At 43.8% G+C, this 14,202-nt stretch overlaps 1 protein-coding gene across 1 annotated transcript in view; it reads left to right on the top strand.

Annotated features, from left to right (window-relative positions):
• LOC311107887 (integrator complex subunit 6-like) overlaps positions 1-13,733 on the top strand; it is a 34,954-nt gene extending 21,221 nt beyond the window's left edge. Inside the window, exons 9-18 of the mRNA XM_084150473.1 lie at positions 1,502-1,634; positions 5,053-5,147; positions 5,280-5,390; positions 5,699-5,914; positions 6,125-6,251; positions 6,472-6,614; positions 6,764-6,998; positions 8,173-8,598; positions 9,058-9,151; positions 12,056-13,733. Coding sequence (XP_084006599.1) covers positions 1,502-1,634; positions 5,053-5,147; positions 5,280-5,390; positions 5,699-5,914; positions 6,125-6,251; positions 6,472-6,614; positions 6,764-6,998; positions 8,173-8,598; positions 9,058-9,151; positions 12,056-12,155 — 1,680 coding nt within the window. The 3' untranslated portion in view covers positions 12,156-13,733. The remainder of the gene's footprint in view (positions 1-1,501; positions 1,635-5,052; positions 5,148-5,279; positions 5,391-5,698; positions 5,915-6,124; positions 6,252-6,471; positions 6,615-6,763; positions 6,999-8,172; positions 8,599-9,057; positions 9,152-12,055) is intronic.
• Positions 13,734-14,202: the final 469 nt, after the last annotated feature.

The raw sequence follows: 14,202 nt of genomic DNA, 5'->3' as shown, positions 1-14,202 counted from the left end.
TGACAGGGGGGCTGTTAGGAGGGGGTGTGGTCTGTTGAGTTGGTGGGTCCTGTGTTGTCTGTCCCATTGTGGTGTTGAGGTTGTGGTACGGGTCTGAGGTGGGCTGTTCTGCTGGCTTCTCTGGGGGAGTGGCCTACTCTCTGTCACGCCTCAGCTTTCTCACCTCCTCCTTCAGTGCCGTGCTCTTTAAGTTCTCTCAGCTCAGTCCGTAGAGCAGCCAGCTCTCTCAGACAACCGTCCATCTCCACCTTCTGCCCTCCGGGTCTTGTTGGGGGCGGTGTTGTTGTGCTGGCCTGCTTTGTGGGTTTGTTCTGTCTGGATTGTGTGGACTAGCTCTCTGAGCTCCACCATGTCTCTCTCCAGCGCTGTGAATTTATCCCTCTCAATGATGGAGGAGCAGTGCAGTTGTGGGACCTGTGTGTGTTCAGTGCTGGGGGGGGTGACTATCCTCGTCTGCAGGACAGTTTGAAGAGGTGTGATCAGACTCACTCAGGATGGGGGAGTCATCACAGAGAGAGAGCTTTTCCTGCTGTGCTCTCTCTTTGATCTAGTAAAAGTCCTGCTGGAACTGCTTGAGGATGCCCTTCACCATTACTGTCCTAGACTTGTACACGTTGACAGAGGTTGTTTCAATTTCCTCAAAGTCTAGTATTCTGAGTTTCCACCCTGGGCCAATAACCTCTCTCTTGACATAGGGGTAGTGTGCTCTTACAGCACTGTGCCATGCCAGGGGATGGTCTGTGTGGGAAATTAAGTTGCTTACGTTCCCCTCTTTGTAGCAGTCAGCAAATAGTGTCTCTGGATTGTCCTTGAGGAGCTTTGTTTTGTACTTATTCCATGCAGGGTTATTTTTTAACATCCATGGGGTACTGTATTGTAATGACTTCTGCACAGGGATAAGCAATGGGGGCTTCAAAGGTCCATGCATTTGGCTGTGAAATTCTCCTGCCATTGTTGGGCTCAAGAGTTTTCACACATCTGATTTCACACTTCAGTGCTAATTGAAGTTGCAGCCAGGTTTGTTTTGTCCTAGCTGCTTGGTAGCTTAATATACTTATTTACATTTTAGTCATTTAGCAGACGCTCTTATCCTGAGCGACTTACAGTTAGTGAGTGCATACATTTTCATACATTTTCATACTTGCCCCCCGTGGGAAACAAACCCACTACCAACTGAGCTACAGGGGACAGTAGCTTTACTTAGCTTTACATAACAAAATTACCTAGAGATTGTTGTCTTTTACTTTTTGGCTTCAGAAGTACCTTCAGACTGAATATTACTCACTCAGTTTTGTGTTGGATGTTATTTCCAGGTTCCACTTGTTTCTTCTGCAGATTTTGGTTCGTTATAAGTTTTTTCTTGATTGTCCTTGGTAGTAATACTCCATTCAGGTAATTTTGTCCAAAATCAAGGTTTTAGGTATGGAATTTGGATTGAATTTGGATTTGGATTGAAGGTTTTGATGTTGAGGTTAGTATCTCTCTCTCTCTTTCCCTGCAGGTGTTTGTGAACAGTAGTGGAAAGCACAGTGACTCATCCCAGCCCTTTGGCTACCTGAAGGCCAGCACCACTCTCACCTGTGTCAACCTCTTCGTCATGCCTTACAACTACCCAGTTCTTTTGCCACTCCTTGGTAAGTGAGATTGTGGATGTCTTATTATTATAATTTTTTATTTAACCTTTATTCTGACAGGGAGTCATGCTGAAACCAAGGTATCTTTTACAGATTAGCCCTGTATCAAACATACACATCAATACACATCAATATACACATCAAAAAGCAAAACACAATCAATGTTTTTTATAAAACAAACATATTCTTCAGTAAAAAGGTCATCAATCAGCCGTCTGAATTGCCCTAGAGGCACCAACTCTTCCATTTTAGAGAGCTTTGAAGATTATTCCACAAGTGCAAAAAAACTAAAAGCAGATTTACCTAACTCAGTGGATATCGAAGAAATCTCCAGAGTTAGCCATCCCTGAGACTGGGTCTGGTAGCTCGTACATCTGTAGGTTAACAATGAAGTAAGGTACGGCGGAAGTTTATGCAAAAGGTCTTTATAAACAAAAATAGTGCAATGCATCAATCTACAGGACTTCAAAGAGGGCCAAGCTACTTTCTGATACAGAAAGCAATGATGTGTACTGAACCTGTCGCCCGTAATAAAGCGTAGTGCGTTATGATAAACTGCGTCCAAAGGCTTCAATATACAGTGGGGAGAACAAGTATTCAGAAAAAAAAAAACATCCAGAAAATCACATTGTATGATTTAAGTAATTAATTTGCATTTTATTGCATGACATAAGTATTTGATACATCAGAAAAGCAGAACTTAATATTTGGTACAGAAACCTTTGTTTGCAATTACAGAGATCATACGTTTCCTGTAGGTCTTAACCAGGTTTGCACAAACTGCAGCAGGGATTTTGGCCCACTCCTCCATACAGACCTTCTCCAGATCCTTCATGTTTCGGGGCTGTCGCTGGGCAATACGGACTTTCAGCTCCCTCCAAAGATTTTATATTGGGTTCAGGTCTGGAGACTGGCTAGGCCACTTCAGGACCTTGAGATGTTTCTTACGGAGCCACTCCTTAGTTGCCCTGGCTGTGTGTTTCGGGTTGTTGTCATGCTGGAAGACCCAGCCACGACCCATCTTCAATGCTCTTACTGAGGGAAGGAGGTTGTTGGCCAAGATCTCGCGATACATGGCCCCATCCATCCTCCCCTCAATACGGTGCAGTCGTCCTGTCCCCTTTGCAAAAAAACATCCCCAAAGAATGATGTTTCCACCTCCATGATTCACGGTTGGGATGGTGTTCTTGGGGTTGTACTCATCCTTCTTCTTCCTCCAAACACGGCGTGTGGAGTTTAGACCAGAAAGCTCTATTTTTGTCTCATCAGACCACATGACCTTCTCCCATTCCTCCTCTGGATCATCCAGATGGTCATTGGCAAACTTCAGACGGGCCTGGACCTGCGCTGGCTTGAGCAGGGGGACCTTGCGTGTGCTGCAGGATTTTAATCCATGACCGCGAAGTGTGTTACTAATGGTTTTCTTTGAGACTGTGGTCCCAGCTCTCTTCAGGTCATTGACCAGGTCCTGCCGTGTAGTTCTGGGCTGATCCCTCAACTTCCTCATGATCAATGATGCCCCACGAGGTGAGATCTTTCATGGAGCCCCAGACCGAGGGTGATTGACCGTCATCTTGAACTTCTTCCATTTTCTAATAATTGCGCCAACAGTTGTTGCCTTCTCACCAAGCTGCTTGCCTATTGTCCTGTAGCCCATCCCAGCCTTGTGCAGGTCTACAATTGTATCCCTGATGTCCTTACACAGCTCTCTGGTCTTGGCCATTGTGGAGAGGTTGGAGTCTGTTTGATTGAGTGTGTGGACAGGTGTCTTTTATACAGGTAACGAGTTCAAACAGGTGCAGTTAATACAGGTAATGAGTGGAGAACAGGAGGGCTTCTTAAAGAAAAACTAACAGGTCTGTGAGAGACGGAATTATTACTGGTTGGTAGGTGATCAAATACTTATGTCATGCAATAAAATGCACATGAATTACTTAAAAATCATACAATGTGATTTTCTGGATTTTTGTTTTAGATTCCGTCTCTCACAGTTGAAGTGTACCTATGATAAAAATGACAGACCTCTACATGCTTTGTAAGTAGGAAAACTTGCAAAATCGGCAGTGTATCAAATACTTGTTCTCCCCACTGTATGTACTATAAGGGTCACAGGTTGTTTTATAACTTATTTAAGGCTGCTACGTGCAAAATGTATTTTCTGTATTTTGAAAATACAAAATACATGTATTTCAATTAAATAAATAAAACATTTTGGTGTTTATTTTGATACATTGGTCTTTAGGGTATTTTGTATTTTGTAACTAGATACATTTTGATGTACAGTACCAGTCAAAAGTTTGGACACACCTACTTATTCAAAGGTTTTTCTTTATTTTTACTATTTTCTACATTGTAGAATAATAGTGAAGACATCAAAACTATGAAATAACACATATGGAATCATGTAGTAACCAAAAAAGTTGAGATTCTTCAAATAGCCAACCTTTGCCTTGATAACAGCTTTGCACACTCTTGGCATTCTCTCAACCAGCTTCACCAGTCTTGAAGTAGTTCCCACATATGCTGAGCACTTGTTGGCAGGTTTTCCTTCACTCTGCCGTCCCGACTCATCCCAAACCATTTCAATTGGGTTGAGGTCAGGGGATTATGGAAGCCAGGTCATCTGATGCAGCACTCCATCACTCTACTTCTTGGTAAAATAGCCCTTATACAGCCTGGAGATGTGTTTGGTCATTGTCCTGTTAAAAAACAAATACTAAGCCCAAACCAGATGGGATGGCGTATCGCTGCAGAATGTTGTGGGAGCCATGCTGGATAAGTGTGCCTTGAATCTAAATAAATCACAGACAGTGTCACCAGCAAAGCACCCCCACACCATAACACCTCCTCCTCCATGCTTTACGGTGGGAACTACACTTGCAGAGATCATCCGTTCACCCACACTGCGTCTCACAAAGACATGGCGGTTGGGACCAAAGGACACATTTCCACCGGTCTAATGTCCATTGCTCGTGTTTCTTGGCCCAAGCAGGTCTCTTCTTCTTATTGGTGTCCTTTAGTAGTGGTTTCTTTGCAGCAATTCGACCATGAAGGCCTGATTCACACAGTCCCCTCTGAACAGTTGATGTTGAGATGTGTCTGTGACTTGAACTCTATGAAGCATTTATTTGGGCTTGATGGTTTTTGTGACTGCACTTGAAGAAACGTTAAAAGTTCTTGAAATGTTCCGTATTGACTGACCTTCATGTCTTAAAGTAATGATGGACTGTCGTTTCTCTTTGCTTATTTGAGCTGTTTTTGCCATAATATGGACTTGGTCTTTTACCAAAAAAATAAACCTTGAATGAGTAGGTGTGTCCAATCTTTTGACTGGTACTGTATCTTTTCCCATCTCTGGGTGTTCTTGGATGATTATGCTTCTCTCTCCTCCTAACCCCCAACCCCTCTGTCTTCACAGATGACCTGTTTAAAGTGCACAAACTGAAGCCAAACCTAAAGTGGCGGCAGGCTTTTGAGATCTACCTGAAGACCATGCCTCCTTACTTTCTCTTGGTAATGTACCGTGCTTGATCAATGCCATATATGTAAATATATATTTGAATCCATATATGCTATTGCGTGTATTTAATGTTTCTTTGATGGTGATGCCCTTCTATGAGCTCTCACTGTGTTTCCCCCTTACAGCCATTAAAGAAGGCACTGAGAATGATGGGAGCGCCCAACCTTATCTCCGACAACATGGACAGTGGTCTCAGCTACAGCGTCATCTCCTACCTAAAGAAGCTTAGCCAGCAGGTGGTGCTTCCCTCACCTGGTCTGCATCCCAAATGGCGCCTTATTCTTTATAAGTGCACTAGGTTTGACGAGGGCCCATAGGGCTCTGGTCAAAAGTAGTGCACTATATAAGGAATAGGGTGCCATTTGGGATGCACACCTAGTCTCTGTATATATCTACAGCTTTCAAAGTTTGTACAACGTGATACAATACGTATTTAACTTACATGAGGGTCACCTAAGTAGATCTGAATACAGTTTTGAAGTACACCCAGCTAGTGTGAGTAAGTGGATAAAGAGCCTGTCTTTGTCTCTTTCTCTGTCTGCAGGCGAAGATTGAGTCGGATCGCCTGATCGTGTCTGTAGGGAGGAAGGCACCCCAGGAGACTGGTATAAAGGTGAAGAACCACTCCAACACCCTGTCCCTGGCCCACCGCAAAGACTTCAAGCAGCTGCTGCAGGGTATCACCGGGGAGATGCCCCTTCGCCTCACAGACATCAACTTCAAGGAGTTTGCCAGCTTTCAGATTGCACTGCTCAACAAGGTACAGGACCAGCAGGGTCGAAACTCTGAGATGCCTGAGAGTATATGTGTGTCCCAAATGGCACCCTATTCCCTATATAGTGCACTACTTTTGACCAGAGGCCAGGGTATAGGATGCCATTTGAGACACAGATATGTTTCTAGATTTAAGCGACAGACAGGGTTGAAGAAAAGGTTTTTGTGTCTCACTAGACTCCCTATCTCTCCTCAGAATCTAAAGCCTCAGGCGTATCGGAACGCCTATGACATCCCCAGGCGGAACCTTCTAGATCAGCTGACACGGATGCGCTCCAACCTTCTGAAGACGACTCAGAAACTCATCAGAGGACAAGATGAAGGTAGACTTGAAAGCTGCTTAATCATCAGTTAGATTATTCTTGTCAGTCTATTGACTACAGTATGAATACATAATGTAAGAAGTGGAAAAATTTCACATGAACTGTTGATAGTAGCCATCTAAAGAATGTATTTATATGGTAATGAATACAATAACGGGTTTATCGTGATGTCTCCATTTAAATGTATTTGTATTGACATTGACTCTGTGCTGGTTGTTAGACTACCTTCATAGTATACCTGTGGCTCAGATGGGCAACTACCAGGAGTATCTAAAGATGATGCCGTCTCCTCTGAGACAGATCGACCCTGACCAACCCAAACGCCTACACACATTCGGCAACCCCTTCAAACAGGACAAGAAGGTACACACACGTACACACACACACACACACACACACACACTTTTCAATGCATATAACAGCAAAGATCAGCAAAAACAACAGAGGGTCATCATTATTGTTTGCAAGTCTTTTACCTAAAAACATTTTGTCTCCCTTTTTTCTGATCCCAGGGGATGATGATTGACGAGGCAGATGAGTTTGTAATGGGTCCCCAAAGCAAGAAGAGAGGGGTAACGGGGGACCCCAACTCAGGGGCTGCTCTGAAGAGAAGGCGTAGCCTGTCCCCTTTATTGTGTCGGCCCCAGACTCCACCAATCATCACCAACCATGTGGTGGGGATGGGGCCCAATGGGAACGGGGCCCAGGGCCAGCCTGGCCTCATCAAGCCCATCCCAGTGCACAAAGGTAGGGGACATGCACTAACAGTCAAAAGTTTGGACACATCTACTCATTCAAGGGTTTTTCTTTATTTGTAAAAAAATTTACATTGTATAATAATAGTGAAGACATCAAAACTATGAAATAACACATATGGAATAATGTAGTAACCAAAACGTGTTAAACAAATCAAAATATATTTTATATTTAAGATTCTTCAAATAGCTACCCTTTGTCTTGATGACAGCTTTGCACACTCTTGGCATTTTCTCAACCAGCTTCACCTGGAAGGCTTTTCCAACAGTCTTGAAGGAGTTCCCACATATGCTGAGAACTTGTTGGCTGCTTTTCCTTCACTCTGCGGTCCGAATCATCCCAAAACATCTCAATTGGGTTGAGGTGAGGGGATTGTGGAGGCCAGGTCATCTGATGCAGTACTCCATCACTCTCCTTGGTCAAATAGCCCTTACACAGCCTGGAGGTGTGTTGGGTCATTGTCCTGTTGAAAAACAAATCATAGTCCCACTAAGCCCAAACCAGATGGGATGGTTTATCGCTGTAGAATGCTGTGGTAGCCATGCTGGTTAAGTGTGCCTTGAATTCTAAATAAATCACAGACAGTGTCACCAGCAAAGCACCCCCACACCATAATACCTCCTCCTCCATGCTTTACGGTGGGAAATACACATAGTGAGATCATCCGTTCACCCACACCGCGTCTCACAATGACACGGCGGTTGGAACCAAAAATCTCCAATTTGGACTCCAGACCAAAGGACACATTTCCACCGGTCTAATGTCCATTGCTCGTGTTTCTTGGCCCAAGGGTGGCTATTTGAAGAATCTCAAATATAAAATATATTTTGATTTGTTTAACAACTTTTTGGTTACTACATGATTCCATATGTGTTATTTCATAGTTTTGATGTCTTAACTATTATTCTACAATGTAGAAAATAGTAAAAATAAAGAAAAACCCTTGAATGAGTAGGTGTGTCCAAACTTTTGACTGGTACTGTATATAGTATGGAAATGGCAGATCTTAGTCTGAGATTGTTAAATTTGCGTAGTGCTCAGAAAATTGCTTGCAGCCATAAAACTTCAACCTCAATACAAAATGGATCCTCATTGAAAACACCAAGTGTTGGTGTTCATCATCTAGACAGTGTTGAAATGAAATATGCTCTTCTGTCCCCCACAGGAGCAGAGGGGAACAGCGTGCTAGGCACGGAGAGTAACGGGGAGAGTGGTCTGGGGCCTGAATCAGGGGACAGCTGGCCTGGAGGGGTGATGGACGGTGTGGGAGGGGGCACAGCTGGACTCATCCTAGAGGAGAGAGAGGGGGAGAGGCCTGGGATGTGTGCGGAGATGGGGGACAGCGGGGAAGACAGTGGCGTGGAGGACGACAGGTTAGGGGAGGATGGCCTGGACGAGCGGCCCCCCTCAGAGAGACAGCAGCAGAACTTTGAGGGGGGGCTGAGCCCACCGGACCAGGAGGGAGAGCTGGAGGGAGATGGAGATGGAGCAGACCAAGCTGAACCCGAGGCGGTTACCATAGCCCCACTAGATGGCAGCAATGCTGAGCTGCGCACACGGGTCATCAAGGAGGTCCGCAAACCTGGCCGCAGTGAGTGGTGACACAGATACTACTGTCCCAACGCTCTAGTCTGGTGTGCAGTGTATTTCTATCCAGATTACACTTCAGTTTAATGTCAAAATTGATCAGACACTGCAGATTGAATGTCATCATCCAGGCACACACCGTTGCGTCGTGCATAAGAACAGCCCTTAGCCATGGTATATTGGCCATATACCACATCCACTCGGGCCTTATTGCTTAATTATAAGAGTACTGAGCCGTGTCCCAAATGGCACCCTATTAATTTATAGTGCACTACTTTTGACCAGGGCCTATGGGGCTCTGGTAAGAAGTAGTGCACTATATAGGGAATAGGATGCCATTGGGGAATTGGGACGCATACCTGGTCTTACATTTCACCATGCTAATCCAACTAGTTAAGTCCCTTATCTTCCATCTGCTGGACCACCTCCACTGACCCCTGACTGTGCCTGTGCTTGTTCCCAGACTATGAGACCATATTCAGGCTACTGGAGGAGGTGAAGGGACATGTGACGATCCAGAGGTACTTCATCTATCACGCTATCAAGGAGGCTGCCAGGTGAGACCCACTGTCTGTCCACACCAGAGTTCATACAGTACAGACTGAGAACAATGAAAACAACACAGAGTACAGTGGCTTGCGAAAGTATTCACCCCCCTTGGCATTTTTACTATTTTGTTGCCTTACAACCTGGAATTAAAATTGATTTTTTGGGGGTTTGTATCATTTGATTTACACAACATGCCTACCACTTTGAAGATGCAACATATTTTTTATTGTGAAACAAACAAGAAATAGGACAAAAAAACTGAAAACTTGAGCGTGCATAACTATTAACCCCCCCAAAGTCAATACTTTGTAGAGCCACCTTTTGCAGCAATTACAGCTGCAAGTCTCATGGGGTATGTCTCTATAAGCTTGGCACACTGGGATTTTTGCCCATTCTTCAAGGTAAAACTGCTCCAGCTCCTTCAAGTTGGATGGGTTCTGCTGGTGTATAGCAATCTTTAAGTCATACCACAGATTCTCAATTGGATTGAGGTCTGGGCTTTGACTAGGCAATTCCAAGACATTTAAATGTTTCCCCTTAAACCACTCAAGTGTTGCTTTAGCAGTATGCTTAGGGTCATTGTCTTGCTGGAAGGTGAACCTCCGTCCCAGTCTCAAATCTCTGGAAGACTGAAACAGGTTTCCCTCAAGAATTTCCCTGTATTTAGCGCCATCCATCATTCCTTCAATTCTGACCAGTTTCCCAGTCCCTGCCAATGAAAATCATCCCCACAGCATGATGCTGCCACCACCATGCTTCACTGTGGGGATGGTGTTCTCGAGGTCATGAGAGGTGTTGGGTTTGCGCCAGACATTTTCCTTGATGGCCAAAAAGCTAAATTTTAGTCTAATCTGACCAGAGTACCTTCTTCCATATGTTTGGGGAGTCTCCCACATGCCTTTTGGCGAACACCAAACGTGTTTGCATATTTTTTTATTGAAGCAATTGCTTTTATCTGGCCACTCTTCAGTAAAGCCCAGCTCTGTGGAGTGTATGGCTTAAAGTGGTCCTATGGACAGATACTCCAATCTCCGCTGTGGAGCTTTGCAGCTTCTTTAGGGTTATCTTTGGTCGCTTTGTTGCCTCTGATTAATGCCCTCCTTGCCTGGTCCGTGAGTTTTGGTGGTCGGCCCTCTCTTGGCAGGTTTGTTGTGGTGCAATACAGTGAGGGAAAAAAGTATTTGATCCCCTGCTGATTTTGTACGTTTGCCCACTGACAAAGAAATTATCAGTCTATAATTTTAATGGTAGGTTTATTTGAACAGTGAGAGACATATCGAGCTCTTAGGCATCAACTCAACTCACCGTGTTTGGAGGAGGAGGAATGCTGCCTATGATCCCAAGAACACCATCCTCACCGTCAAACATGGAGGTGGAAACATTATGCTTTGGGGGTGTTTTTCTGCTAAGGGGACAGGACAACTTCACCGCATCAAAGGACGATGGACGGGGCATGTACTGTCAAATCTTGGGTGAGAACCTCCTTCCCTCAGCCAGGGATTTGAAAATGGGTCGTGGATGGGTATTCCAGCATGACAATGACCCAAAACACACGGCCAAGGCAACAAAGGAGTGGCTCAAGAAGAAGCACATTAAGGTCCTGGAGAGGCCTAGCCAGTCTCCAGACCTTAATCCCATAGAAAATCTGTGGAGGGAGCTGAAGGTTTGAGTTGCCAAACGTCAGCCTTGAAACCTTAATGACTTGGAGAAGATCTGCAAAGAGGAGTGGGACAAAATCCCTCCTGAGATGTGTGCAAACCTGGTGGCCAACTACAAGAAACGTCTGACCTCTGTGATTGCCAACAAGGGTTTTGCCACCAAGTACTAAGTCATGTTTTGCAGAGGGGTCAAATACTTATTTCCCTCATTAAAATGCAAATCAATTTATAACATTTTTGACATGCGTTTTTCTGGATTCTTTTGTTGTTATTCTGTCTCTCACTGTTCAAATAAACCTACCATTAAAATTATAGACTGATCATGTCTTTGTCAGTGGGCAAACGTACAAAATCAGCAGGGGATCAAATACTTTTTTCCCTCACTGTATTCTTTCCGGTTTTTAATAATGGATTTATTGGTGCTCCGTGGGATGTTCAAAGTTTCAGATATTTTTTTATAACCCAACCCTGATCTGTACGTCTCCACAACTTTGTCCCTGACCTGTTTGGAGAGCTCCTTGGTCTTCATGGTGCCACTTGCTTGGTGGTGCCCCTTGCTTAGTGGCGTTGCAGACTCTGGGGCCTTTCAGAACAGGTGTATATATACTGAGATCATGTGACACTTAGATTGCACACAGGTGGACTTTATTTAACTAATTATGTGACTTCTGAAGGTAATTGGTTGCACCAGATCTTATTTAGGGGCTTCATAGCAAAAAGGGGTGACTACATATACACGCACCACTTTTCTGTTATTTATTCTTTTGAATCAGGTTTTTTTTCTTCATTTCACTTCACCAATTTTGACTATTTTGTGTATGTCCACTACATGAAATCAAAATCAAAATCAATTTAAATTACAGGTTGTAATGCAACAAAATAGGAAAAACGCCAATGGGGCTGAATACTTTTGCAAGGCACTGTAGCTAAACTCCACAGTGTATGAGAATATCAGTGACTTCCTCATTCATAACTGATGAAGTGGTTACAAGGGTGGATACAGCAGTGTGATATTTGAAAATTAAAAAACGCCAGTGTCCAACTAAAGATAAGGATTCCTTCCCAGATTTAATGCCGTCAGTGCACTGCAGCCATTAGTACATTGCAGTCATTCTGCTTCCTCAAATCTCAAAACCTCCACTGCAATGCAGTTGCCCTGAAATTATATTAGACATCCACTCAACTCAATCCCATTCTCCCTGTTGCCTTCCATTTTATCCCTCTTCTCCCCTCTTTGTCTCTCTCTCCTCTCAGGTTTAAGAAGTGGGTGCTTATCCAGCAGTTGGAGACAGCTCTGGAGGAGATTGAGCTGCAGCTGCCTGCTTCCCACACCAACAACGACCACGGCAGATAGTGAAGAAGAGGCCTGCAGGGGTCTCTGCTCAGAAACACAAAGACATGGAGAGGAGCAGGGTACTCTGACACATGGGCAAACACTTCCCCAATAGGATGGAAAGTCTGAGAAAAGGAGACAAGGCTCTCCTCATGCAGGGGGCTGAGGTCCCTCCCTATCCATGTGCTGTGACATCGTACCTCTACAGCACTCACACATGGAGATCGAGGGAGGGAGGAGGAAAGTTGGGCCAGACCAATGTGGGGATGAGTTAAGAGACAATGTAATCCCATCCATTAGTGACTGATGCCATTGCTGACCATATGGCCAAGTCAGTCTGTCCAAAGACAATGAACTCATACACACACACTCCTTTTGAATCAGGTCTTTCACAAACTGTAGTGCATTTCTGATGAGTCATTATAGTACAGGGGACAGGATTTTTCATGTGAGGCATGTAATAATGGAACTCTTATTACAGCAATTGTACATGTAGTGTAATATTGGTAATGACTATTGACAATACAGCTACAGGACAGCTGTGCACACATTACAATTCAGAGCAATAAGGAGCTTGGCATCCAACTGATCAGAAGGTTTAACATTAGTCTATTTCTGTTTGGGCTAAGAATATACATTTGATGTTAGAAACACTGTGTACTAACTATATAGAAGCTGTGGCTCACATGAGAAATCTGATATACCGCCACTCTTCTAGGTGTTGTGGTTTCTTTGGGTATTTTGTGTTGCATGGGCCTGCAGGACAATAATACCATGTCAAATCAGATGCTGACTTAAAATGCCCTCCATTGATCAACTGTCCCAGCATGTGAGCGGTCCTCAAAGCAATAGTACTTTTCATCACAAGAGGTTGGTGGCACCTTAATTGGGGAGGACGGGCCTGTGGTAATGGATGGAGTGGAATTGTATCAAATACGTCAAACACATGGTTTCCATGTGTTTGACGCCATTCCATTCGCTCCGTTCCAGCCATTATTATGAGCCGCCCTCCCCCCAGCAGCCTCCACTGCTCTTCATATAGATTATGATAAGTAACATCTGTGGATTTGCAATAAAACATTGGTGCGGTCACTAAGAGGATGCCAGCTGTTGGGGTCCCATCTTGAGGTTCTGGACTGGAGCCTGGGCTACTCCCTCCCCCCTCTAGTAGTGCAGTACTGTAAATAGGGAGCCATTTGGGACGTGCTCTGAGTGTCAGTGTCCCCATTGATTCTCCCCTGGAAGAACTGTGTGGTCAACCAAAATCTCTGCTCCCCCTTCGTCAGTCACTTGTTCCTGGACTAGCACAGCTGGTGAACAACCAACTAACCATCTGCTGCATTTCAGAGAACAAACACAAGTTACCCATCTCTTTTTCTCCAAAGTTTCTTTTTTAAATGAAATATGTAAAAAAACAAATTGTTCATAGAAAATATATATTTTTGGATGGTGTCATACCAGAACATAAAACATTTGAATATTTTGAAAGTAAAAGTTGTATAAAGCCCATTAAACTGTAAACTGTTATTTATACAATTTAAAATGTTATGCTTCTTTTTTAAAGAAACAAAAAATTAAAGAAACAGATTTCAAAGGTTCTATGAAGTGTTTTATTAAGTATGTTGTGCACTGACATATGTTTTACCGTTTAGAAATGAAACCACTTTATGTATCTAAGTTGGGATTTCATGTAATGGACATACACAAAATAGTCCAAATTGGTGAAGTGAAATGAACTTGTTTCAAAAAATTCTAAAAAATAAATAAACGGAAAAGTGGTGCGTGCATATGTATTCACCCCCTTCGCTATGAAGCCCCTAAATAAGATCTGGTGCAACCAATTACCTCCAGAAGTCACATAATTAGTTAAATAAAGTCCATCTGTGTGCAATCTAAGTGTCACATGATCTCAGTATATATACACACCTGTTCTGAAAGGCCCCAGACTCTGCAACGCCACTAAGCAAGGGGCACCACCAAGCAAGTGGCACCATGAAGACCAAGGAGCTCTCCAAACAGGTCAGGGACAAAGTTGTGGAGAAGTACAGATCAGGGTTCGGTTATAAAA

The sequence above is a fragment of the Coregonus lavaretus genome (genome assembly GCF_964263955.1).
Source record: "Coregonus lavaretus genome assembly, chromosome: 32".
NCBI classification, from domain to species: Eukaryota; Metazoa; Chordata; class Actinopteri; order Salmoniformes; family Salmonidae; genus Coregonus; species Coregonus lavaretus.
This window is presented reverse-complemented; position numbering and strand designations above follow the sequence as displayed.